At 45.2% G+C, this 25,257-nt stretch overlaps 1 protein-coding gene across 3 annotated transcripts in view; it reads right to left on the bottom strand.

Moving 5' to 3' along the window:
• Positions 1 to 1,412: 1,412 nt before the first annotated feature.
• The window catches only part of DGKI (diacylglycerol kinase iota), a 433,300-nt gene continuing 409,455 nt past the window's right edge, over positions 1,413 to 25,257 (bottom strand). For 2 of the 3 annotated variants that reach the window (XM_059396338.1, XM_059396340.1), the window contains 5 exons: positions 20,142 to 20,179; positions 16,668 to 16,788; positions 7,901 to 7,937; positions 6,143 to 6,242; positions 1,413 to 2,032 (listed from right to left, as the gene is read on the bottom strand). In XM_059396338.1, coding sequence (XP_059252321.1) covers positions 1,916 to 2,032; positions 6,143 to 6,242; positions 7,901 to 7,937; positions 16,668 to 16,788; positions 20,142 to 20,179 — 413 coding nt within the window. In that variant the 3' untranslated portion in view covers positions 1,413 to 1,915. Of the gene's footprint in view, positions 2,033 to 6,142; positions 6,243 to 7,900; positions 7,938 to 16,667; positions 16,789 to 20,141; positions 20,180 to 25,257 lie in introns of those variants that run through there. The other variant, XM_059396341.1, reaches the window with a different exon arrangement.

The raw sequence follows: 25,257 nt of genomic DNA, 5'->3' as shown, positions 1-25,257 counted from the left end.
ACACTGATAGATGGAAATAGATGACTCATAACCAACCTATGCTTCCACAGCTAGAAATAACACCAATAATTTGATTTTGAAACAGCTAAAGAGATCCTTTACCCCCATCCCCAGAGAAGCTATTTCTCCTTAATACAGTTTTCCTATGTGTCCTCTCAAAATGATATGTGACCAAAATGCGATTCAGGTAAGCAATGCGTCACCTCTGGACCTTTAAAGTGAATGTGGAAATACAATCATTTATATGTTCACATGCAGAGACGCTAGGAAAGCACTTTGCTTATGTCTAAGAACAAAATGGAAGAAAGCTCAGAAGACATCAGTTTTAGTCTGAAACAACCCTGGATCACCCACTTTCATTTCTGACTTCTGCCCAAGTCAAGTAGACATGTTCACTGAAAGTTAGGAGCCCTTTCCTCCTGCTCTAGTAGTTATCACAGAGTCTCTACTAGAGGGACCAGTAAGTACAAAGTGATCTACGGTGGGATTCAAAGTTGTAATTCCAACGCCAGAAGACACATTTCTGGTTAGGGTTCCCACAGTGGGTTTCTACTAAGAATTTCCTGGTAGGGGGAAACAGAGAAAAGAATAAATTAGACTACCCCATATGTAAGAAATGGGGTTGCAGCGCCATCAGGCATGACCTTGGGACCTGACAAGCAAAAGGTGAAGCATCCATCGGGAAGACCCAGCCATCCTGGAAATCCGGCAGTGGAACTCATAAAACAAGGCTTTGTCCTTGGGATAAGGCTTACTCGGGGTAATGAAAACCAAACACTTAGAAGGAAAACCTAAAACGGGACCCCTCTCACCACTACACCCAAGAGTCTCTACTTATTTGCCTCCATGCAACATGCCAGTGACTGTGTTCTCGCTTAAGTGAGTTATTTTGACATATGTTGCTACTTTTGCATTGGCTGTTTTATTTCAAGTCAATTAGCCTGCTTTCTATTATCACTTGAGAAAGTCTAGAAGCAAATGCTGTCACAGTGCTCCATTTCCTGTAACCACAGTCCCCACACATGGTTTTCTGCTCAGCAACTTCAACAGCACTTAAAATCCAGTGATTCTGCCAAACCAGCCGTGGGCCTTCATTTAATCCTTTGCTCGTCTCTATCACAGCAAAAGGCAAAGATGGCTACACGTAGGCAGTATGGGGTTGTGCAAACAGCCCAAGCTGAACCAGTCCTTCGTGGCAATCAGCAAGATCCCTGCAGCCAGGGCCGGCCCCCGGGTTCCCTCCCATGCCACCTCGCCATACCTTAGAGATACAGCACACACGTAGACATTATCCATGTGGCACGTCCCAGCTCCTACAGAATGACAAGGGACGAGGGAGGGGAGACATGCAAAGAATCACTAATAGTCTTGGTATATTTCGTCTTGGAAATGGGAGCAGCTTTACAGTTGCATTTTTGTAGGACATCCAGAGGGCTTTCAGAGACCTCCAGAGTGTCTTGTGGTCTTCAGAGACTGAGTGTAAAGACAGCAGATCGTATTTTTTTTTTTTTTTTTGGAATGGTGGGTAGTTGCAGTAGAATTGTGTAGTACGGAGGAATCGTGAATGCATGGCGGAGGAGGGAGCAGTGCCATTTGTATGAACATCCTGTGAATCTCGAAAATAAATTATACAGGTGAACACAGCAGTTCATGCTACTTGCTGGAAGCAATAAGGATCAAATTTTGTGGAATGTGTATTCCACAAATCTCCAGGTATCCTGCCTCTTCCTCAGTGGGCTATCATGTTCTGTTGCATGTCTGGTAGCCCTTAACAACTGGTGGCATGGTCTCAGCTAGATTCTTGCAGAGAAAGACATATTTGTGGATTCCAACAGCTTCTTCCAGGGGAGCTGCCCAATTGCCGGGAGGGCACAGGTGATACACTTGCTCAGGTTCTCTTTGCGATCTACCAGGGTCAAACAGCAGTTTCCAGGTCCTCATGGCCAATGATCTTATAGTTCTGGCGGCTTTCTAGGTAAGCAGCCAAATCTGGGTCTCCAGCCTGCTGGGCTCTGTCTTGAGGTGTCTTACCCTAAAGGTGACAATGGGAAGGAAAGAGACATAAATACTTGCAATGAGATTTTTTTTTTTTTTTTTAATCAAAGAGGTGTTCAAAGTTCACTCACTAAAGGATTTTTCCATGCTCATGGTTTTAGAGTTGACAAGACACTTTCAAATCTATTGCCACATTAAACACATGAGGTAGGTAAGTTCGAGAGAAAGGCAAGATCACTTGACAGGTGGGGCTTACAGCTGAGGAAAGTGGGGTTCAGAGAAACTGAGTCCACAGCAGGAAATGGTGTGGCACCCTGAGTCTGGGAACCCCAATTCTTTCTGGGAGAAGGGCAAGAGAAATCACTGAACAGAAAAGTAGGAAGTAGGCATTTGGACTTCTGACGCCAGACGCTTCCATGATGCTAAACCCTGGGAAGCAGCAAGCAGACAATGAGAGGACCAGATCCTTGTATATGATCTAAAAAGGTTTCTTTGCTGGTTTCAAAGTCTTCAGTTAAGTTTTTCCAATTCAGAATATCTCATCTCTCCAAAAAGAGAGTCAATTTTGGACTATAAAAGTGATAAATATTGATTAAATAAACTTGGAAAAGCACAAAATTTTAAGGAAGAAAATAAAAATCACCATTAATTCCTATACTACACTAAGATAATTAACCGCCATTAACCTTCCACAGAGTAGCCAATTTGTCTTTTTCTATGGCTCTACACAGAAAATTTTTATAAACAGAAAACCATACTATGGGATACCTGGGTGGCTCAATCAGTTAAACATCTGTCTCTTGATTTCAGCTCAGGTCATGATCTCAGAGCTCTGAGATCAAGCCCCATGTTGGGCTCCGTGCTGAGTGCAGAGTCTGCTTAAGATCCTCTCTTTTCTTCTCCCTCCACCCCTCCCCCCTTGCACTTTTTCTCTCAAAAAAAAAAAAAAGTTAAAAAAAAAACCCCATACTCTGTTTACATCCTATTATATAACACACTTTTTTCACTTTATTAAGTGGATTTGATATATTTATCAAAAATTTATGTCATGCAATGTTCTTCTACATCATCTTAAAAGATTGTATCATTTCTTGCAGCCTACTCTAAAGCCGTATTTATTCTTATATACACCCACATGATATATCTCGAAGGAGGTCAACAGATAGAATTCAGTAGTAGAAGGAAGGAAGGCCTCCATTCTTTTGCATGCATAAAGATATTACCGAACACTCCCTGAGTCTTCTAATTTTTGTTCAGTGATATGGCTTTATCTATTTAAAAAGTGATATTAAATTCAAAAAGATGGAGGCATGGTCATTGTACCAAAGAAACAGCTCCATGTATAAGTGCACACGAGTATTACAAAAATTACTGCAGGCTTCTCAGCCTCCATCTGAGTCACTGCAATGACGAGTGTCAAGCTCAATTAAGCCTGTTCCCTGTGGCTTACAAGGCTAAGTGGGTAGAGGATAAAAGGAAAGTAACAGTGGCTCTGGATTCTTTCTAAAATCTTATTTATTTATCTGGGATTTAATATCGAACTGCTAGCTTAAAGTTCCTACAGGAAGTTTTTACATCTTGCTTACAGTATTAATAGACTATCTGGTCTTCAATATTAATGAAGTTGGAATTACTAGCTCCCAAGTATTCAGAGAGGTGAACCGAGGTGGCCCTTGAGTTGGTTTTTAAAGGAGCTATTCCGCATCAAGGAAAATTCTTAAGACATTGCTTCTCTCCAAAAAAGAAAAAAAAAATCTAGGAAAAGATCCAGTCATAATTATCATGTTCTGCTTAACTTAGCATAAAATTACAAAATGGAAAAATTAACAGATCTCCCGAAAGGATGAAGCATAGACTATTTCATATGGTAAGACTTCTAGAACACAACGTTGGGAGACAAAAGCATTCTACAATAGCATGAAAAAACAGTAGGACTTCACTGACTTAAAAAAAAAAAAAATGAGAGAGAAAAACAGGCATACCTACATGTGAAGAGAGATCATTAAAATGTTAATAGTATATAGGTCATAGAGTGTGAGATTTCTCATGATTTTAATCTTTTTCTTTGCATTGCTAGAGTTTTCTATATAAGAATGCACTATATTCATAATCATAAAAATAAGGAAGCGGTGTTTTGGGAAAAAGCACACACACACTCAACAAAAGAGAACACAATCTCAAGGAATGTGGAGCCCATTTATCTGATTCAGAAACTTAGAAAGATAAACAAGATGAGTCTGCTCCGGGGCCTGGTGTCCTGCCCAGTCTTTTGTCTCTTTCCCATTGCTCCTCTTTTCCTTTGATTTCCTGAGGTAAGAGCAGTCCTTTGCATGGTTAAGTAGACAACTGCCACCCTGTGCGGGGAGTTGGCCCAGCCAAGCCAAACCTCCCTGAAACCGAGGCCTCCCCAATCCTGCCTAGAGGGTTGGTGTTTCTCCATCGGGTTACATGAAGAAGAGTTTAAGCGCAAATATCATCGGTTTCAAATGACCCTACACCCACTTAGCTAACCAGACAGGTAACAGACACAGCTTAGCATGTCCGACAGCCCTAGTGAGGAACCCAGGCAGCCAGGGACCTCCCTTGGAGAGCAGGGATCTGGTCGCTGCGGGGAGCGTGGAGAATCAGGCAGTGCTGCTGGCTCAGAACTGGGTTAGAAGGAAAAGAGGTCCACGTGGGAGACAAAGTTATTTTATGGCGCTCACTGCAGTTGTAGGACACCCCGGGGGAAAATGGACCAAAGCAGGTGCTCGTCACTTCAAGAGGTCTCGTGGGGCTCAAGTCCTATAAGGAACAGGTCTGTGTTCCTCGGCTGCATTCATCGGCTCCAAACTTAGGTTATACACTGCCTTAGCTTAATGAAACCCTCATCTTTATGTTAAAATTCTTCTCTGCAACTCTCTACAGTTAAACGGTTTGTCCTTTCTTCGCGTCTACCCAGGATGGTTTCTCAGAGCTGCTCGGTCTCCTCTGTGGTACCGATGTTCTGTATTAACTGTCCCCCCCACTACCCCCTACCCCGTCCCTTCTCCTGGGCTACAGTCCTGGGGCTGCACTGAGCTTTACCTCTTCCTCTGCTCCAGCTTCCAGGCCTTTCCTTGGTGCTTTCTGTAAAAGCACGACTCCCAGTACAGCCTGATCTCAGATCTCCTGAGTGGAGTTTCTCCTGACACCCAACCTCTACCTGTGGGCATCTTTCCCTCAAGGTCGGCATGTAGGTCACACTATCAGTTTCTGGCCTCACTGCCCTCAAGATAGGAACACGCTTTAAATCCAGACTGACATGCCTTTTGCTGCAGGGAAACCAACCATGCTTCAGGTCCCGATGCCAGAGGACCACTGTAAGACAAAGACATTAGGCAAACCATGGGAGAAAACCCCACTTTATTGCTTTGTTGCCTCCTCCATCCCGTTGGATCCGGGGAGTGCTCTGTCCCCACGTGAGAACGACTCATCTGCTGGGCTGGGGCTCAAAAGAGCTGAGTTTGGCTTCAGGCTCAGCTCCTGGTCTCAGGGCACAGAGCTCTCTTTTGGTTTCAGTTTCCGCATTGATGAAATTCCCACCCTAACTTCAGGGGTTAACTTTTAGGGAAAAATATACGAAAATAAGTAGAAAGAAACTTTTTAAAAAATAAAAAGCCAACATAAAGGCACCAGATTTAAGGCAGTAACCCTCTCTCTGGCTGACCACCCTGACAGAGACAGCTAATGACCTGGACACCCAGACGCGGGGCCACAGAAATCACAGATCGGAAGCTACTCTAGATAAAGTTGCTGAAGGAGAAATTCCAAAGCAGGCCGGTGTCTTCTACCCCTTTCCCAGGGCTTTGAACCTCACCTCCCCACAACTTGGCTGCTGGCCGGGGGGGGGGGGGGGGGGGGGGGCAGGACAACCCCAAAGTCCCAAGGCCAGCACATTCAGAGGTTTATAAAGTCCCATAGGCAAGCACACACCCTTCCCCTTTGTGCTTATACATTTAAACTACAGTTTCTCTAAATGAAGCACTTTATTTTTTCCTCCTTTTTCCAAAGCCCCAGGCACTTCCATAAGCACAGAAAGGATGCCTTTGCTGCCGGCACAAGTGAAGGCGATGGGGCCAGCGATCGTGCCCGGCGGGAGGATGTTTGCCCTCAGTCCTCGAGTTACCTTGGAGTCCGTCTTTCTCAGAGATGCTCCCGCGTCCACCAGAAGCTGGCACACAGCCCGGTTCCGCTGGCAGGCAGCCTTGTGCAGTGCGGTCTCACCCCTAAATCAAAGATGAAATGGGAAACCACCCATAAAGGGGTTGGGGGCAGGGGTGAGAGTGGGGGCGGAGGCGGCAGGGAGGGGGTGAGGGTAGCTTCCTATCCCTCCTGCTGGGGTTCTGTGCTCATCCGCCTCCTTCCCTATCCGTAGCGGAGACCGGGGGCTGGGCGTCTTCGGGGGAGGTGGGTGAGGGGGTGTCAAAATGCCTTCAGTCATCAACGAACCATAATCATCTGACACCAGTCGCTTGTCTCACAGTGTTAACTAGGCTGAGTGATTTTGTTTTCAACCACTAGCGTTGGATTTAGGTAACACCCAGTAGCACTGCTGAACACACTGATGCGGGAGACGGGAGACCGGGCCTAGCCCCATGAAACAATGTCCTCTGTGGACACGTTCAGGCAGAACATAGGGGCACCAGATCAGGGACATATGGGGCAGGCATGGGAGACCAGAGGCCTTTCCAGCAACTCCACGCAGGGCTTGGCACACCATCATCTGGCCCTTGGCAGAGTGTCTCTGGGGGACTTGACGTGGAAGGATCAGGTCAACCCAAGCCACCCAACCTACTGAGGCCATGTGAATGGCAGGTGGGAGTGCATGGGCCACCACCGAGGACATCTGGGGGAGCTGGGAACATGAGCTCTCCCCTGTTGGCCGCAGGAAGATGGCAAAGCTAAGTAGCCATTTCCACCGCCTCTATGGGGCAGTCCAGGGAGGAGGAGATTTCCATTCTGAGTCCAATACTGAAAAGGTGTTTAAGGCCAAAGCATATGGAAAATCAAATGCAGTCCTTAGAACAAATGCATAAGTGACAACCTTGCCAATAGGTTGGGGTGAGCGGACAAAGTCTCTGTCACAATGGACGGTGTCTTCCCTTTCTAGTCAGTCATAACCATGGAAGTCTATCCTTTCCACTCAGCTTCCATCCTACTCTTTTCTCCTTTTCCTCCTCCAGACCTACTGAGCTCCTCCCCACCCATTTTTATCTCCTTTCAAATGTCTTTGAAGTTTTATAGTGCTTTCTATAAGGCTTTCAGGGGGAGACGGTTAGCCTTTCTTTGTTCCTATTTGGGGAGGAGGAGCTATTTTGCTTCCCTAGGAATAAAAAAAATTGAAAACAAACATCATGAGTTTGAGGACCACCCCAGAGAGGATGATCTTCTCAACGAGAATTTCTCATCTGAACCACAGAACATAAAAATGGTTGGAATGACTATATTCTTAATTCTCCAATGGCTGCATACATCTTGTTGCATTCCAGACCCAGTATAGGTTTCAAACAAAGCACGCTATAGGGTATTAGGATGTAATTTTCTCACAAACCCCAGTTGAGAAAAAGTAAATAAAAAAGGTAGATGTATTTATTTAGACTTTTCAGCAGTCTGTGATGCACTGTGCAAAACTACCTTGCGCATAGAAAGCTCTAAATGATGAACAGCGACGACTGTGCGTGCAGTCGTTATGATTCTTGTCATCAATTTTTATTGTGTGATTCTTGATTGAGAAGATTAGCCCTGCCTGGTTATAAATACAATGGAAAGTGAACTTCTTACCACCGACATTTAAATTATCTGTTGTAGGCTCTATAGACTACCTTCTCCTCCAAATACTCTCTGAAGAAAATAATCTAGACTATGTAACAAAGGCAACACTCACGTTTCGCTGTCTGCCATATCCAATAACTCAGAAGGTCCTAAAGAAGAGGAAAGGAAGACCCATCAAAAATAAATCCAGAAACTAACCATTAACACAAAAAGTCTATAGTCACAGAATTAAAACACCTTGGAAAGGTGAATGAAGTAGAGTCACTCGGTGGGAGGGATAATAGGACCACCTCCCCCGCTCTGCCCCCCGAAAAGACAGGTTTTCTCTATTCCCACTCACCAACTTCCCAACCACCACCGACCAATATGCATGGGATGATACAGGCTATGCTTTTAAAACGGCTTTCAACCAGGTTGAAGAAATAAAATCCATCAGAATAGAATAAGTGAGAAATAACTAAAGGGTTACCTTGGGAGGACGGGGACACGTTGGTGGGCTTTAAGGATTATCATTCCCCAGCGGCAGATTGTTTGAGATGGGCTTTTATACAGTATGATTTTAAAGCTACAAGATACCATAGATATCATCCAGTCCAATATCTATCTTCTAGAAACAGAGTAAAATTGTATTTTTCATAAAATTTCCCTTCAAAGACCTATGTATAAACACCAAATGGTTATAGATGCTTCCTTAGGAATGGAAATGTCCAGTGGGTGTGTGCACTGATGATGTTCTATTTGCTCAACAATTAAATCATTCAATCTGCCAACAACGCTTGGAATGGCCACCTTTCTACCTTCTGCACCACTGCTGCCCTCCCCAGCCCTCCTGTACTCTAATCAGTCTGCAGGTATCAGCTGAGACACATTTCCCATAAAGCCCTCTACAATCTCTACTCGGAATTCTGCATTAAATGTTCGGCCTATATGCCCCCTCACTTTGGACACTAACCCTTGTCCTCTAATTGGGAGGGTGACATAATTCATCATCCAAATTGAGATTGTCCTAGATGGGAAGGGCTATGTAATTAGCGATCATGACATTCAAACCGTAATAAAACCACCTGCTGATTTGTCTCTCTGTACAACTAGACTCCGGTAAACCCCTTTGAAGCTGTGGCCTATGCTTTGTTTACCACTGCGTCCTTCCTCAGTGCCTGGCATGGAGCCTGGGACCAAGCAGACGCTTACATGTTTGTTTGGATTAATGAATAAATGGGCTTGGATGTGCCGAACGCAGTTCTAGGTATTGAGCATTCTAGTCTTTAGAAATAGGACCCTGTTGATTTCCTGACTGTCTTGTCAGGTATCATTATCACTGAAAATGTGCTTATGTGATTACTTATTACGTGAAAAGAAGAAAGGGAAGAGGTTAGGACTTTCCAACCATGGAAAGTCACTGGGCAAGAGGATGACCGAGGTGCTGCGGGACCTTCACAATCCTCCCGGTCATCCAAGAAGCTGCCTCTTCTTTCACATCTCCTGGCCGTCTAGGCCACGTGACTCTTCCCTCATACCCTCTGCCCTGTTCGCCTCTTCCCTTTGTCCTCTTTGACAAATTAGGCTTCCTAATTGGTCTCTGCCTGGAGCGTAATGAGCATACCGACACAGTTACTAAGAAAAATGAAAATCTCTCTTTTCATTCGGATTTCCAGGTTTCCGATTCAGCGTACTGACTGCTCACTCCCAAGTGGTCAACCGCGAAGGTCAGCGGTCTTTCACCTGGAACCGACCTTCCTCAATTCGCTCCAGGTCCCATTTTTTTATATCCATTCAACGGGTAGCTGTGCCATCACCAGCCTGTCTCTCGGGCTCTCCCCAGCTCGCAGAGCTTATTCCCTCCACTGTCCTGATCCAGAACAACCTTCTCTTTTCTAGCCACACACCTAAATGTTACCCGTCCTGGGAAGCCCAGTCTGTGACAGGCCTTCTGCAGAGACCAGCTTTGACAGAAAGACTCTCTCCCCTCTCTGCGCTCCCGTGACACGGACTTGGTTCCACCCTTGTATTATGTATTTGCTTTTCAGGCCTATCCCTCTCTCCCTAAATGAATTATACCAAATCCCTGCCGTGGAAGAATATTTAGTATTTTTCCAGCACCCATCCTACATTAAGGACTTAGCAAAGACTTAACTCCTTTATTTTTCCTCGGTCTTGTGGTTCTAAGGAAGCATGAATGATAATACCCACAACACACACCCACGGAAGGGCAAGACGGTACAGCGTGGCGACGGGTACCGGAGCTGAACTTCCTTGCTTCCAAATTCGGGCTCTACCTGGCACTTACTGGATCTTGGGCAAGTTCATTTACTCTTAGTCTCTCAATGGCCAAGGACGATAAAGAAGCATTGATAGTATTTATCAGGACTGTTGTGCGGTTGCGTAAGTTCATATAAGCCATATGTTTAAAATGGGAGCTGGGCCGCTGCATGCCATGCCTGAAGTTTGGATCTGAAGGGTCCTACTCTCCGCCGGAAGCAGATTACACTAAGCTGAGATGCGGAGCATCCGTGGACGGAGGGAGTGTCCTGGGCTCTGCATTTATCTCCGTTGACTTCTGAAGCTACTTGTCGACTCAGATTCCATGTCCCGAGAACCAGTGCTCCAGACCCCGTCAATGGCTGGCGAGGATTTCTCCACAAGGTCAAGAACAAGAGTGCTTACAGTGTCCAGCGGTCCTCACAGAGGGTGAGGGAGGGTGCCGGCCACCTTGAGGGAACCTCTGGAGCCATTCCTTTGGAAAGCAGCTCCGTGAACGGGAGCAACCCAGCCCCAGGGCACTCATGGCAGCTCCGTTCCGCCAGCCCCTGTGAGTGCAAGTCTGTTCAGGCACCAGAGGCCCCACGCTCCTCCCCTTAGCCCTCAGAGCCGCCCCCATGGCTGGAGGGTCCATACCACCAAGTCCTGTCGGAGAGAGGCTGCAGGCCCAGCTAAATCTGTGCTAAAACCATCATCGTTTGACACTCTGGAAGTGGGGACGAGGAAGAGAAGAGTCCTTGTTCCCCGAGTGTTTTATAAAAACCCCCATAAACGCAGCCAGCCCCGAACCATGAGAGACTGATTCTCCGGTCTGTGCGCCCCGCATGCCTGTAGCTGCCTCTCACTTTCCCCTTCCCTCCTTTTAGTCCTTGGAGGCTGACAGAGGTGAGAGGAAGCGGTGCTGCTCCTAAAATGAGATATTCTTTCTCTTAATTAAAACCTAACAAAACTCCAATTATAGGTTTCGTGAGTGGAACGGGCTCTGGGATGATGGACTTAATTAACCCAAAGTTTCCTCCTCTTCCTGTCAATCTATGTAATCACAAGAGAGCAGCACGTTTTGAACATTGTCGGGCAAATCACCCACGAACGGGCAACGATAGCAGTGAACCGATGACAGGAGGGGTCCGGAGCGGCTTTTAATAGCACGGACACCTCTTCTAATAATTTCTCAACCTGCTTGAAAATAACTGTGTTTGCATAATGCCGGAGAGAGGGGGTTCCGAGGAGGAAATGAGAAGAGGCTTAACTAAGTGCCAAGTGCCGCCCAAGAACAGGCTGGAGCTTCCCTTCCTGTACGTGACCTGCTGGGAGCTCCTTCCGTCGCATTTTGTGCTGTTTATAGTAGTGCCCCGTGCAGGTGAGTAGCGTGGATTCTCCAATCTTCCGGTTTGGCCAGAGACACCCAAAAGAATCCACACAGCCCTCACAAAGTCTCTTTAAAGTCTCTTTAAAGGAAAAAGTATTTCCAAAAAAATAGCATCTAGGATTTTTGGAAAGTTAATTTGAGTCTCACTCATAAGGGAGAGCCCAAGAGAAAGAAAAGAGGATGGAATTCTTCCAACTTCTATCCATGCTGAATATGCGGACGCAGGCCTTATTGTATATTTTAGGTGTGCATATGGTCTGGTTGTGGATATCATGCCATCTCCCTTAGGGAACTGGAAGAAATTTCACGACACTGTGAGCTGCGAGCTCACGTGTATTCCCTGAATGTAAAAGGACGTCTTGGTTCTCCGACCCTCCTAGGGTTTACTACAATGTCCACACTCAGCCCTGCACCTGACTTACACCAGAAAACAACGGTCCAGTCCCGATCGAAGGGACACGTGTGCACGTTTCTCCATGAACCTTTCAGAGGCAGACGATCGATCGTACAGCTCTGCACCAGCTGTCACGGGAACCCTGCATGTAATACTTCTATCGATCGACCCTCACCGGGTTTTGGAACTATGGTGGGCAGAGACCATATACTACATACGGGTCTTGGCAAGTAGCCTAACACCACTGTGCTTCAGCTGTCACCCTCTGCCAGAAGGAGATAAGAGCGTTCACGATGGAGGATTGTTTTAAGAATTAAATGTGTTAACGCAAACAAAGCAATTCGAACCCTTAGAGTTAGCAGTGGCTATCGCTGTAAAATTTTTTCTCAAAAGTTCACGGGGGCAGAATTGACTTCTTTTAATGAATGAATGAAAACATTTAAAAATCAATGTGGATCCCAGCCAGCATCCTCGTTTTTCCTCAAAGAAAGATCCACAAATGTAACATGGATTCCAAAGACTGTGCTATATAGGAAACAGTCTGAAAGATAAGGGGGGAAGGTACTAAGAGGAGAGACACATCAGTATTGGGGGGAAAGCCAGGAAATGCAAAAGGAAGCCAGACTTCACCAATCTCCCAACATGGGAAATGGAACGAGAGGTTAGGCAGTCAAGCTTTCCAAACTGCAAGTGTGCTGGCCGGTGCTCACTGGACGCCCCAGCTCTTGCTGGAGCAACCCAGTCTTCAACACCGTCCCTATATCCTATAGGATGTCTTCCATCACGTGCATGCTTTAGCTTGCTTCCCACACCAAGGCATCCAAATCCCCTTTGCTATTCCTTCCACCTCCCCACGGCCTCTCTGTCCCCGGACTCATTTCCCATTAGTCTCCCTGACGCTGCCAGCAGACCATTCCCAAATCCTCCTCTGCCCCGGGACAAAAGCCGCACAGATGTGGGGCGAGCTGGCACTGGGAATTCTAACAGCACCATCATCCTGTCCCAGCGGGATGGTGGTCCTTTCTCTCGGGGACCAGAGGCCGAAAAAGGGGGGTAAAGAAAAAGAAAAAAAAAAAAAAAAAGAAAGAAAGACTAGAGACAGAAAATGGGGGAAGACAAAATAAGCCATTGAAATCAAAAAGGAAATGCATGAGTGAGATTTCTATCAGGACACACCGTAGGGGGGCCCAGGGGTGGGAGCCGGAGAATAAAAACAAAGGAGCACAATGTGCAGGGTGGTCAAAGCCTAAAGCAACACAAAAGTCTCTCGGAGAGGCACAAAGAAGGAGGAGGGAGTGGGCAGAAAATATGGTTGAAAGGAGCTGAAAAGCAGGAACCACTGGGGGACCCGGGCTGGAACCCCCTCGGGGTCCTTCCCTCTCCACGCTGTCCCGGTGGAATTTGAGTTCCCTTCCTCCTCCATTCTCTCCGCAACCCTCCCGAGGCCCAAATTCCAGTTTCTCATAAAGGAAATCAGCAGGCTGTGCATTTGAGAGAAAGTCCCAAAGAAGATGCAGGACAGAGAAAAATTCAAGCCGCCTGTGGCTTTTCAGAGCCTGCTATACGCTCCCGCCCCTCGCCCACAGCCCCGTTTTAAAAGATGCTTAGATGAGAAAGACGTTGCTTAGTGTGGAGCCTGGGGGAAAGGGGGGGCGTCGTCCTGACTGTGGGCCCCACTGCTCACCATAAATGACCTGTGAAGAGGGGGACAAAGCAGGGGGGAGAGGGGCTCCCACCTGAGCAAGGGTGCAGGGCACAAAGAAGCCCCTCGCCTCGCAGGCCCCTTGAAAGGGGCCCACGGACTTCTCAGAACCCTTGTCAAGAAGGCAACTTGATCATCAGGTCTTTGAACAAACTTTACGATTTATATCATGTGAAGCCACAGGAAAGACTTAAACCGGATTAGGGGAAAAAAAAAAGAGAGAGAGAAACTAAAACTTTTAAAGTTTTGCAGCACTGGAGATTGGCGAGGAGTGTCCCTCTCCATCTTTGGCACCAGGTAAAATTGTACTCTTTTCCCATTTACATGAATTCAAATGGATCAGACTTGTCTACCGCAAATCTGAGGCTATTTATAAACACATTGTCACGGCTGCGTACATTCCGAACCCTGGCCTCCTGGAGGCTTCTTGGAAAAGGCTGTTTTCCTTGTCAGACCAAGGGGATTCTAGAGCTGCCACGACATAAAATTAGGAAAGATTATTTCACGGAGCAGGGGTCACATTAAGAGGATGGCTACAGAGCAGGGAGAGGGTTATGCTTGTCCAGGAGCTTGTCCCTCCCTCCGAGAATACTATCATTTACAGGGGTGTCTATCATTTAAAAGAGACAAATTTTTCTGCAAAAAAGAGTTTGCAGTCTCCACATGCACAGGCTAATACAAATTGTCATCAGCGACCAAAGAGGTTAAAACGAACGGCAGCAATGAAAACCGGGCAGCTGAAGTGCTGTGTTCTTGAGGAACCTGCTGACGTAGGTGGGCCATGTCAAGAGAGCTTCAGGAATACTCCTGAGTCAGTAGAAATATGGAGATCAGCGTTCAGGCTGAAATCGACCATGCCTAGTAGGTTGATAAATGCTGGTTTCAGTAAGAAATCAACAACGAGTTAGTTCCCACTATTTGACTATAGCACAGAAAGGCTAAAAAACTACCATCCCTTAAAACTGTCCTGATTCTTGGACTGGAGAGCAGCGTGAGCTTTTATTTTCGCACAGAAAGATGGAGTGTGCTTCGTATCTCCAGTCTCTCTCTCAGGTATGTACTGGTCAGTGAGAGACCCTGGTGAGGCGGGGAGGGAATCAGAGGCCTCTCGTGACTGTGACCGTGACCGTGACTGTGGGAACTGCTTGCCTGTGAGGGAAGTAGAGGTGAGATGATCTCCACTTGCTTTTCTCATTATCATAAATATTAAACCAACTAACTTGTAAAATCTACTTCCCCCCACAAAACTGGAAAAACAAACAGCCACCTCCCCCCCAAATTAATAGATTGCTTTATTGTCCTTCTGTTTTGACAGGGATAGAGAGCTGTATTGTGTGATTCACCCTTTGCAAGAGATGCTGGGGATGGAAGAGAAAGGAGTTTAGTACTGGAACATCAGGCTTTGGTTACGGCACTGAGAGAGTAACATACCAGCTTGATACACCGCGGGGCAACGGACGCGTGCACCAAACCACAGGTGGGGTTTGAAACCGCAACCTTTCAGAGGCCCTGTTATTTAAGGCCGTGGAAAAAGTGGGAGAAGTGAAAATCTATGGTTTAGACTAATATCATCCCATGTCTCATCACTCATGCCCCTGGGGGCATGCAACTGAGGAGAGGAGTTTTGGTTTTGTTTTTAGTGTAAGTATGTCCCAAATATTGCACAGATCATACTTAGGCTTAGAAAGGGGGAAACTGTTGTTGTTGAAGAACTTGCAAATAGAAGGAATTATTGTTGCTAATCAACCTGAGGACCCAGAACCAAAGCAAAATATAAAAGCCAAGGTCCAGGGGATTGTCGGTGGGACAGTAATTCAGGATACTGAGGAGGTAAGCTCATCATTTTCAACTGAAGAAGACAGAGGGTAAGGGAGGATGGGAGGTTAAATCTGGCCACAGATGATTTGCAGCTCCTTAAACAGTTCTGTAGAGGTGTTTTCAATTGAATTCTGCATTAGATTATATGTTTTTTTTAGCCTTAACTGCCTAAAAATAGTGACTATCGTGTCTGTGTGTGTGTGTGTGTGTGTACACACTGGTCTGTAACAGGTAGCTCCTGTTAAGCACTCCGCAAATACTTGCTGACTACAAGACATGTTGGCTGAACTGAATAAAAACAGGAGCGGAGCGCCTGGCTGACTCAGTCGGTTAAGCGTGTGACTTGACTTCAGCTCAGGTCAGGACCTCAGGGTCATGGAGCGCCATGCTGGGCTCCGTGCTGAGCGTGGCGCCTGCTTGAGTTCTCTCTCTCCTTCCTGCTTCCCTCATGCATACATGCTCTCTCATGCACTCCCTCTCTCCCTCAAAAAAAAAAAAAAAAAAGAGGAGCAAAAAGGAATGTGCATGTCTACTAATACACTTACTTTCTTCAGCCTGAATCTGGATGGTACAGCCTCGCCGCGAAGGCTCAGAGAAAATCTTCCAGGATCTCTCTGCACCTACATCTAGCAGAGCTAGAGGCTGTTTCAAAAACAGCTAAGCCAGGGAGACTTTGCCCTGTACTCCAGCTCTTAATTCCTAGAAACCCTATAAATGTGGGAAGCTGATAATCATGGTCAGGATTTGGGATGTATCCCTGTGTTTATGCCCCTTATGGGGCCTTCCAAGAGAAAGATGCTGAGGTGCTTGTTACTTCTAGCAACTATCTAACCATGGAAGACATGAGAGTCCCAGGTATTTTCAAAGAGAATGAAGTGTGGCTTAAGTTGAAATGATGCATGAGATTCAAATGGAAAAATGACAGAGAGAGAGAGAAGCCAAAAAGCTGGGAAAAAACCGTGCTCATGTAACCCTCAGAGTGAGAAACTATAAACATGGATTTGGTACCTGGTCCCAACTAGGCAACTTAAAGCTCTTCCCAAAACAATCCAGTGTCTTATGTCAGGACACATTTGTTCTTGTCTTTTATTTTTCAATCAATCAGCTCCCCACTACCCTTGAAGACCTTGATAAGAGAATTCTTATAGGAGCCGTTGGGTCACAGCAACCCACACGGGTCGGTGGTCTGTGGTTCCATCTGCTTCACCGCAGCCAGGGGTGTCGGCTAAAAGGTGGGGAGCAATTCTGCTGTTCCAAGGATAGCCGGGGAGACAGCCCGCTTCGACAGCTCAGTTGCTTCGTGGAGAAGTGCCCCTTGGCTCGCTGCACCTACTTACCGTGGTCCAGGATATATTTCACGATCTCCCCGTGGCCGGTTTTGGCTGCGTGGTGAAGGAGGGAGCAGTGGTCCGGGCCCTGAATTAGCAGACTGCCTCCATTTTTATAGCTTTCCATTAGCTGAGAAAGAGACACAGGAAAAGCAGCTCAGGCAGAGTCCGGAACAAGGGAACGTACAGCTAACCAGTTATAAAATGAGAGTGATGTAGCAAACCGCAAGTGTTTCTAGCCTCCGAGGACACGGGGAAGTCAAAGGGACAAAGCAGCGTTCCCGGACCGTGTTAGCAGCCGGCTGGCGGGCCGGAGGCCGCCTCCCCTCCCTCCGGAGAGGGTCTGCGGGCCCTGAGCAGCCCAAGGAGACTGAAACGTGCTGAATGAGTTATTTCTTTTCTGTTTGATGTCTTTTTCTTTTCTGGGCACTGGTCGCTGTCCCAAGAGAGTGAAGGGCAGCAAAGAGAAGAAACACTTTCCTATGTTGGCTCGGCTTTCTCTTGAGTGAAAGAGTAATTAGGGCCGGAGACAGGAATAGCTTGGTGTCTGGTAGCTAAGCTCCTTCCCGAGCCTATGGTTTCTCTCCAGCCTCTAATGAACCTAGCTACCAAATGCGGAAGCTGCTTCCCCCTTTCCCGTGGGAGACGGTGGCACACGTGTGTACAGCCTTCTCCTAGATCTGCAGGCCAGCCAGCACGCCTTCTGCGAGTCATCTAACCTGCACCCAGTGAGGCTAGAAAGGACCCACAGGACGAGAACCCAAGGGATTCAGAGAATGTGGCGGGAGAAACCTGAAATACCTATATTGTGAGAACAGACTGGAAAATGACCAACAGATTTTGTAGCCTGAGAACCACGTGGTGGTATGAGGATGTGGTCTCATTTCACGAAATACTGAACATTACAGAAAGTGTAAATGGGTCCCCGTTCTCCAAAATGCTGTATAGGAGAACGAAAGGAGTCTTTCTGGAACTTCTAAAGGGTAGTTTTAGCACAAAGAAGAACAGAATAAGCCGGGAGGTACCAAGCAGAAGGAATGGATCTATCACCAAGAAGCTAGATGGCACATTATTTAAAAAAAAAAAAAAAAAAGCAAGCATCTCCTAAGGTCAAAGAAAGTAGACTCATAGTTCATGTCTCACTCAGCTCCAACCATGGAACCACCATGTGACAGATGCCAGGGAAACAAAGATGAACAGGACTCAGTCCCTGGCCTCAAGACCTTGCCATCCATGGGGAAGACAGATGTCAAAGACACATGCAGTGATGGAGAAGAACATAAGGAGTTTCTCACAGGGTGAAAAAGAGTCGGGGAAGGCTTTCTAGAAAGTAGGCCAAAACGAACAGTTGATTGGAAGTAAAGAACATACGGTGACATTTATCCCTCAACTTCGAGGCTAGAGGACAGCAAGAGGTAGTTAGCAGTTTTCCACAAAGAATCTATGCATATCCAGTACTGTTCAACATCAGTCTTACGACAACACGCCCTTTCTTTTTACGCAGATCTGTAGAGATTTGGCTTCAACGGAGTAGCAAAGACCCAGTGCATCAGCGGCCCAGATGCTGCCTTTCTGTGGGTTTTTTGGACCCTGCGGACATGCAGGTAGTCTGTGGGTATCTTATGCAGCTCAGGGCCACGGCAGCCACTCCCAGCTGCCTTCCACTGGACGGCTCCTGGGGTCTCGGTTCTCTGCTGTCTGCTGTGCACTCTCTCTCTCTTACAGACACACACACGGTTTAGTATTTAATATTTCTTCTGCTTTCTGCACGGACTAGACAAACAGAAGAAGGTGGAAAAGAAAGAAAACGGGAAGAAACACTTGGGAAGGAAAGAGAGAAAAAGAATGAGAAGGAAAAACTCCATGTCACTGCATTTCAACCTCTCAATAAATACGGTTGAGTAATTTCTTAGGCACTTAGGACATGATTGTAATGAAGACGACCCATGGAGTATGGCCATTTCCCACATTTCAAATAATCCTCTATTAAGTACAAGGAGAGTGGGGTTGTGTACCCAGAGGCCTGGAAAATATGCTGCCTAGACTAAAGGCACATGCAAGATGAAATCAGATTTCAAATGTAGTTCGCACACATTTTTTCCACTTAGAATCTCTGCAAGGGCATTTAATAGAGGGCCTTGCAGGGTATACAGGCTAATACTGCTTCGGTCCACAGCTGGGCAACAATACTGAACTCCCAGCTACACTGCGTGGTGAGTGCGTTTTGCTTGTGGGCGATGATTCCTGGATGCACACAGGGCCACAGGCCCCATGTCCGGGCTAATGTGTCTAAAGATGACAGCTTATCAAGGTGTTTGCACCCTTCATGCCATTTCTTTCCTGTCAATAACCTATTAACACGATAGCACAAGGGCTTCTCCGTGGATTTAACAGATGCTTTGAAAGAACTTGCATCCAAGGTCATTGCTTCTTAGCTCTCTTTTTAAGGTGTTTGGTTTTTTGATCTGTAATGGCACCACACTCCACACAGGCTGGTGGCCTTGTGCCTTATGCAGTTACCAACATTACAGAGCAGATCCATGCCAGTGTGGTTTATATAGGGATATACGGGCACTCATGAGTCCCAGTGCCTGAAAAATGACAGGAGACCAAATGTAGCTTTTAGAATGCTCATGGACTATACTGTGTAATGAGTATTTGCATCTCCATTGTGTTTGTTAAAAAAACACAGACTAACACTACCTGCTAGCATCTTAGAGTCCCTTCTATGGAATAGAAACAGTTTTAAGAGCTTGGCATGTATTGTTACAGCTAATCTTCACAACAAAGGAGAGAGGCCACATTATTCAATTTTACTGATGAAGAAATTGAGGCACAGGGAGAATGAGATAATTATACAAAGTCACACAAACAGGGAATGGCAGAGCCAAGATCTGAACCCCAGCAGTCTGACTCCAGAATGTGCATTCCCTCTGGAGGCAGCAGCGGCCACTTCCTTCCCTCTGAACGAAGAAAATGTAAGCATGAATTAAAGTGTTGGAGGGAGGTCAGATGCAGTGTCTTTTGGGTAGCTGTGATCCCCCGAGTACAAAACTGTAATAATGTTGGAAGCTGTAGGCTCTGGCCTGGAGAATGTATTTCTGGGTGGTGTCCAGGTAATTCTTACAGATGCACTCATTTCAAGACCTGTCTAAAAAGAAACCTTTCAATTGCAAATAATCCACTTCTGGACATCGTGAGCACTGCACCTGGGCAACGTGCCACCCGTGTTAATCAGTCGAGACAACCAGCACAGTACCCCTGCATATGTTCTCCGCTGCTGGGCAATGTGGAGATGCTGGAAAGACTCCTCTGGCCCTCTCTGCCCACTTCTCAAAAGAGTGCCCTTCCCCCTCCAACTCAGCTAGCATAGGCAGGGAGGATGATGTATGATGTATGAGAGATCACGAAAACTTGGTGAGAAATGGTTGATGTTAAAGTTCTTGAAGAATCACCAAAAGTGTGGGTAGGAAGAGAGCTTACCTTCATAAGATCACCAGCTATTACTGCCTGCAAAATTGCTGTGGGAGACAAAAGAGAGATGTCCCATTAGTAGAAGACCCTCTCACTTAAATATCCCAAGGGGCTGGATCCACAGTTTGCAGAAATAGTCTCTATTTGAGGCAGGAATCAGGGAAGGAGAAGCATGCCAAAGGCTGAATCTTGCAACAGGGAAAAGCTTCCTCTTCATCCCTTCACTACCCTGGCACCCATTCTATCCATCATTCTAGAGTCTACCTCGATACCCCCTCACGAAGCTTGAGGCCACAGAGATTAGGTTCAAGTCTTAGCTCCGACACAAGCTCTGAGCGAATCATGGAAACCCGCAGAGCCGGGTTTCCACATTGGCCAACAAGTAGGTCTAAATCTTACAGAATGGCTGAAATGATTGATGAAGTCATGTGGATGTTCTCAACTCTTCTACTTAGGCCAGCTGGGTGCTTAACCATGATTGCTTCTGCTCCCTTCTTTCCACTTCCTTGCACTTTGTCCTCTTGGGGTTCCAAAAATCACTACCAATTTTGCTCTGCAGTGACCGACAACACCTACCGTTATGGAAAGGAAGGGGACTGGAGGTACCGAGGAGGGAACATGTATGTTCTTTATGTTCTGAAGAAAAGAGCCACGTGGTCAGCATCTAATCCACGGGTGACTCTTATGGAAAGAACTCAAAGTATTAGGAAACCTAATCTCATTGTAAAAATATGTACCTTCAGGGGCATCGAAGTGCAGGTACAAGTGCACTTGTCCTTGGGAGGTAGAGGATGAGGGACAGGAGGGGACTGCTGAGAGAGGACAGGATGCGTGAGCACCTAATGACGGTGTTGGATCCTAAAGGGAACATGTGCATTCTGTTGGAAACGGTCCCTTTGGAAAAACAACTACTTAGATTCTAGAACTATCGATAAAATGGATTATTTTAACGCTTGAATGGCACAAAATTTTAGAAGATAGTAATTTAAATTTTCTTTCTCAGTGTCATTTTATTTTTCATTTTGATTTTTTTAAAGATTTATTTGTTTATTTTAGAGAAAGAAAGAGAGAGAGAGCATGAGCAGGAAGGGCCGAGGGGTAGGGAAAGAGAGAATCTCAAGCAGACTCCCCTCTGAACTCAAAGCCTGATTTGGGGCTGATCTCACCACCTTGAGATCATGACCAGAGCCAAAATCAAGAGTTGGACTATTAACTGACCGAGCCACTCAGATATCCCAATGCAGTGCCTTTCACAACACTATGAACTTGATAACCTAACTAGCTCCTCACAGAGCTAGTGGAGCTGTTCTGGACAGAGGTCCGGACTAGACACAGGGACCTGCAATATGGTGATAAGTAGGTCGCTCACTTGTAAGCACACTCTCTCTCTGAAAATAAATTAAAAAATAAAATCTTAAAAAAAAAAAAAAAAAAAAAAAAAGAGAAGACATTGGACTAGGGTCTAATTCTAATCCCTAATTTAGCAGACATGTAAGTTTAACAAGGCAATGTTTCTGAATCAATTTTCTTATTTGTAAAATAAAATTTATAGCTATCCTGCTCATCTCTCTAATGTAAAAACAAAACCAACAAATAAAAGCTTTGGGAGTTCCAAACAGTAGAGTCCTTATTTTTTCAAGATTATATTGAAACTTTCCCCAGAAGTCAAAAGGAAAACAAAAAAAGAGAAAAGAGAGAGAGAAAAGAAAAAATGAGCTCATTAATTTAAAGCACTTGTGTATAAAATTTCATGTGTATAAGCACAACAAATCAGTGCAATAAAGGAACTACCCAGAACAAATTCTATTTGAGGAGCAGCAGGAAGGGAAGTAAGAAAGGAAAAAGAAAGGGAAGGACAGGAAGAGAAGAAGAAAGAAAAGAAACAAAAATATCAGAATCTGGGGAAAAACTTATTGGCTAGCTGTGGAGTTCAAAGATTTCTTGGAGGAGGTGAAATTTAAGCCAACTCTTCCATGGTAAGTGGAATTAATTAGTAAAGAAGATTTGGAGAATCCTTGCAAGATGAAGGTAGGATCTGAACAAAGACATGGAAGTTAAGTTGTGATGTCTAATAGAACCTGCGAAGAGCTATGTATCATCTTCCCTGAGGTGGGGAACAGTTGCAGATGAATATTGCCAAGTCGCAGGAACCCCCCCCCCCCCCCCCAGTGAGCACCTCTTCTGTCAAGATGAGACACTAGAGTTTATCCTGCAGGTGGTGAGAAACCACTGCAGAGGTAAAAGTAAACCAGAGAAGCGTGTAAGTATCAACCATGCCAGTTTGACCCCAGCCTCCCCCTCCTGAAAAGAGTTATGACCTGCTCTCTGCTCATTTTCTCCAGATTGCCCAATATTCTAGCCTCTTTAAATGTCTACCCCAGACTCATTCACAGTATTGCTATGCTTGTTGGTTTCCAGCAGCCTCCGGATTTAAAGTTCCCATGTACAGATAGAGGATCACATAACAGAATCATAACCACGAATAATTTCCAATTGTACTAGATATGGAAAGCAGGGATATTTATTCTTAAGTCAAGCAATACACCCAAGGGTAGCTATTATGCAAACATTATTAGACTCAAGGCTCACTTCTCTTTCCTGATTAATGTCCTTCCCCGTGTACACTGTTGTTTAAGATCTCCTCTGCATAAAGAGAGCGTGGATCTATTAGTATTCAACTCCAGATAATAACTTTCTGAAAGATCAAGCTTCAAAAACAGATAATGAATTGTTATGATTACAGTATTACTCTTTATTATTTCTTGAGCTCCAAGCTTGCCTTCCTGCCTTTTCCAAAACTCTTTGCAACTGGGGAAATCGTGATCCCAAATGCAAAGAGGGTAAGTCAAATTGCTGATGAGACGTAAAGGCAATTGAGTAGATGGATAGCAGGTTTCCTGGACAATTAAATCACAGAAACGCACATAGTTAGGCAGGAGAGTAAGGGATAGAGAAGTGCGAAGTTTGTCATTTTTAGAGCTTAGAAGCAGACTCATTAATTCATATGAAATGGCTGGTTTTTCCTCCAGTGCTAAACTGCTCTCTAGTAAACATCCTGGAACTGAGAAGTCAGGACCGCCAGGAAGGAATCACCATCTTCTGTCTTAGTCTCTCTTTCTTGGGCCTCTATTCCCAATGGTCTGGACATCCTTAGGCATCTTGCATGAATGAACAATGGCTACCTGCTGGAATCAGGAGAGGGACAAAACAATCCACAGGGTCACTGGCTGGCCACCTGCTCCTGCCGTGCCAGGCCGTGTTCGAGGTTCTGGGGATACCTCTGTACAAAGCAAACCCAGGGAACTGGCATTTTGGCAAGAAACCCAAATTAGAAAGGGATACATTATAACTAAGCTAAGAGTCAGACTCCTTGTGAGCCCCTGGGAGCACCGTGAATCGGCTGTAACCTTGGGCGAGTTATAGTTTACCAACCTTCAGTTCTCTCGTTAGAAAAATGAAGATAAAGTCAGTTCTTTGGGGACTCTGCCTTTCAAATCAGCTCAAGGAACAGAGGACTGACTATTTTGGTCTCCTGTGTAGAATGAACATCATAGAATCCTGATGCTTTTGACCTCGTAACATAGAAAAAGAAGCATTTCTCACCTATGAAATGAGAAGGTTAGATTAAGGCCAATTACAGCTGTAGAGTTTGGCATATGATTACTTCCAAAGGGAGAGTTTAAGGTTGCAGTTTTTGCTATGCCAACAAAAATATTTAATAAAAAGTACACAGGGCTTGGCAAAGCCACGTATATGAGTTCTCGATAAATCACCCAAAATAACTACATCAACTCTGTACACTCAGCTCTATTTAAGAAGTTTAAATTTTCATATTATTTCTCAGTTCTTAAAGTAATATTCTCTTTCCAATCCGTTTGTCACCTAGTAATGATAGCAGTCACTTGAATATTTTTCAAAAAGTTATGGAAGAAAGACATTAAAAGTACAAACTACCACTATCGAACAAAGAATAGCTTGTAGAGCCCTGCGTTGGGAGAGAAATCAGTTGCAGCACTGAGAAGCATAAATATATATCTGTTTTTGCCCAATTCTGCATAGTTTTAAACTCCTAAATAGTTCATCCGTGAAGCAAGAAACATGTCCTAGAACTGTCCCTTCAGAAGTGGTCATATTCTACATTCCAGAAGTATTTGGGGCTCTAGCCTAAATCTCTCATTTCATAGATGACAACACAGGCTTGATAAGTAAATGGACTTTTCCAGGGTCACACAGATAGTTAGCAATCCAGATGAAAGAGAGACTCTTATTTTTTTTCTTTTTTTTTGTTTCTTTCACATTTTCTTTAACGTTACTGCATCTGACCCCTATGTTAGAATTCCTGCCACCATGCTGTTTCCCCTTGAAACTGAAGCAAGGTGGGCAAAAACTAAAACAACCCCAAGTAAAAGTCTCATGAATGCGTCCCATGCCAAATTAAGTCAATTTAAGACTTCAAGGTCCAAGACTTTTTATGCCAAAGGAGACATCGAATATCGAGGGCAGATGTTGCATTCACAATTCTGTTAATCTGATCATAAAGGGCATCTTCCTACTTGTCCTTTATTCAAAGTTATGTACTGCTTAGTCACCAGATGGCTTGCATTGTCCGCTGCCCAAGAGCCTACTTCTGCAGAGCCTTTCTTGCATTTTCTTTATCAGAAGCATTCTGTCCAATTTTTCTACTTTGTAAGTAGTCCATCATGGGACACGAGCAACAAAGTGTGAAGGCTTAGCTCCCCAAAACTAATTTAGTATGATCATTAGATACAGCAAAGGTAACTAACACTCATTTAATGGCATGGATAACTACTGCAAATTATGCTAACGAGGCATAAATGAGAAGCAGCTCATGAAAATGACTGTAATTAGTATTATTTTACATAGCCAGGCTCAACACAATGAGGTGAGAGAAAGGAGGAATTCGATATTTTGAGAGACCTCTGCATTTTAATGTAAGCCTAGAGGAGGTTTTGACAACCGCTAATAAGTTATGTGCCAATTATTTGTTAATAGCTAAAATACTGAGGGTTTTTAATATATTAGAACAAATTCAAGATTATTCTTATAATGACTCACAAATCTGTATTAGCTCTCTTTGACTGCATAACTGTGAGGCACTCACGGA

The sequence above is a fragment of the Mustela nigripes genome, chromosome 4 (genome assembly GCF_022355385.1).
Source record: "Mustela nigripes isolate SB6536 chromosome 4, MUSNIG.SB6536, whole genome shotgun sequence".
In the NCBI taxonomy this organism is placed as follows: Eukaryota; Metazoa; Chordata; class Mammalia; order Carnivora; family Mustelidae; genus Mustela; species Mustela nigripes.
Note: the sequence above shows the minus strand (reverse complement) of the source record. Positions and strands in the feature narration are given on the sequence as shown.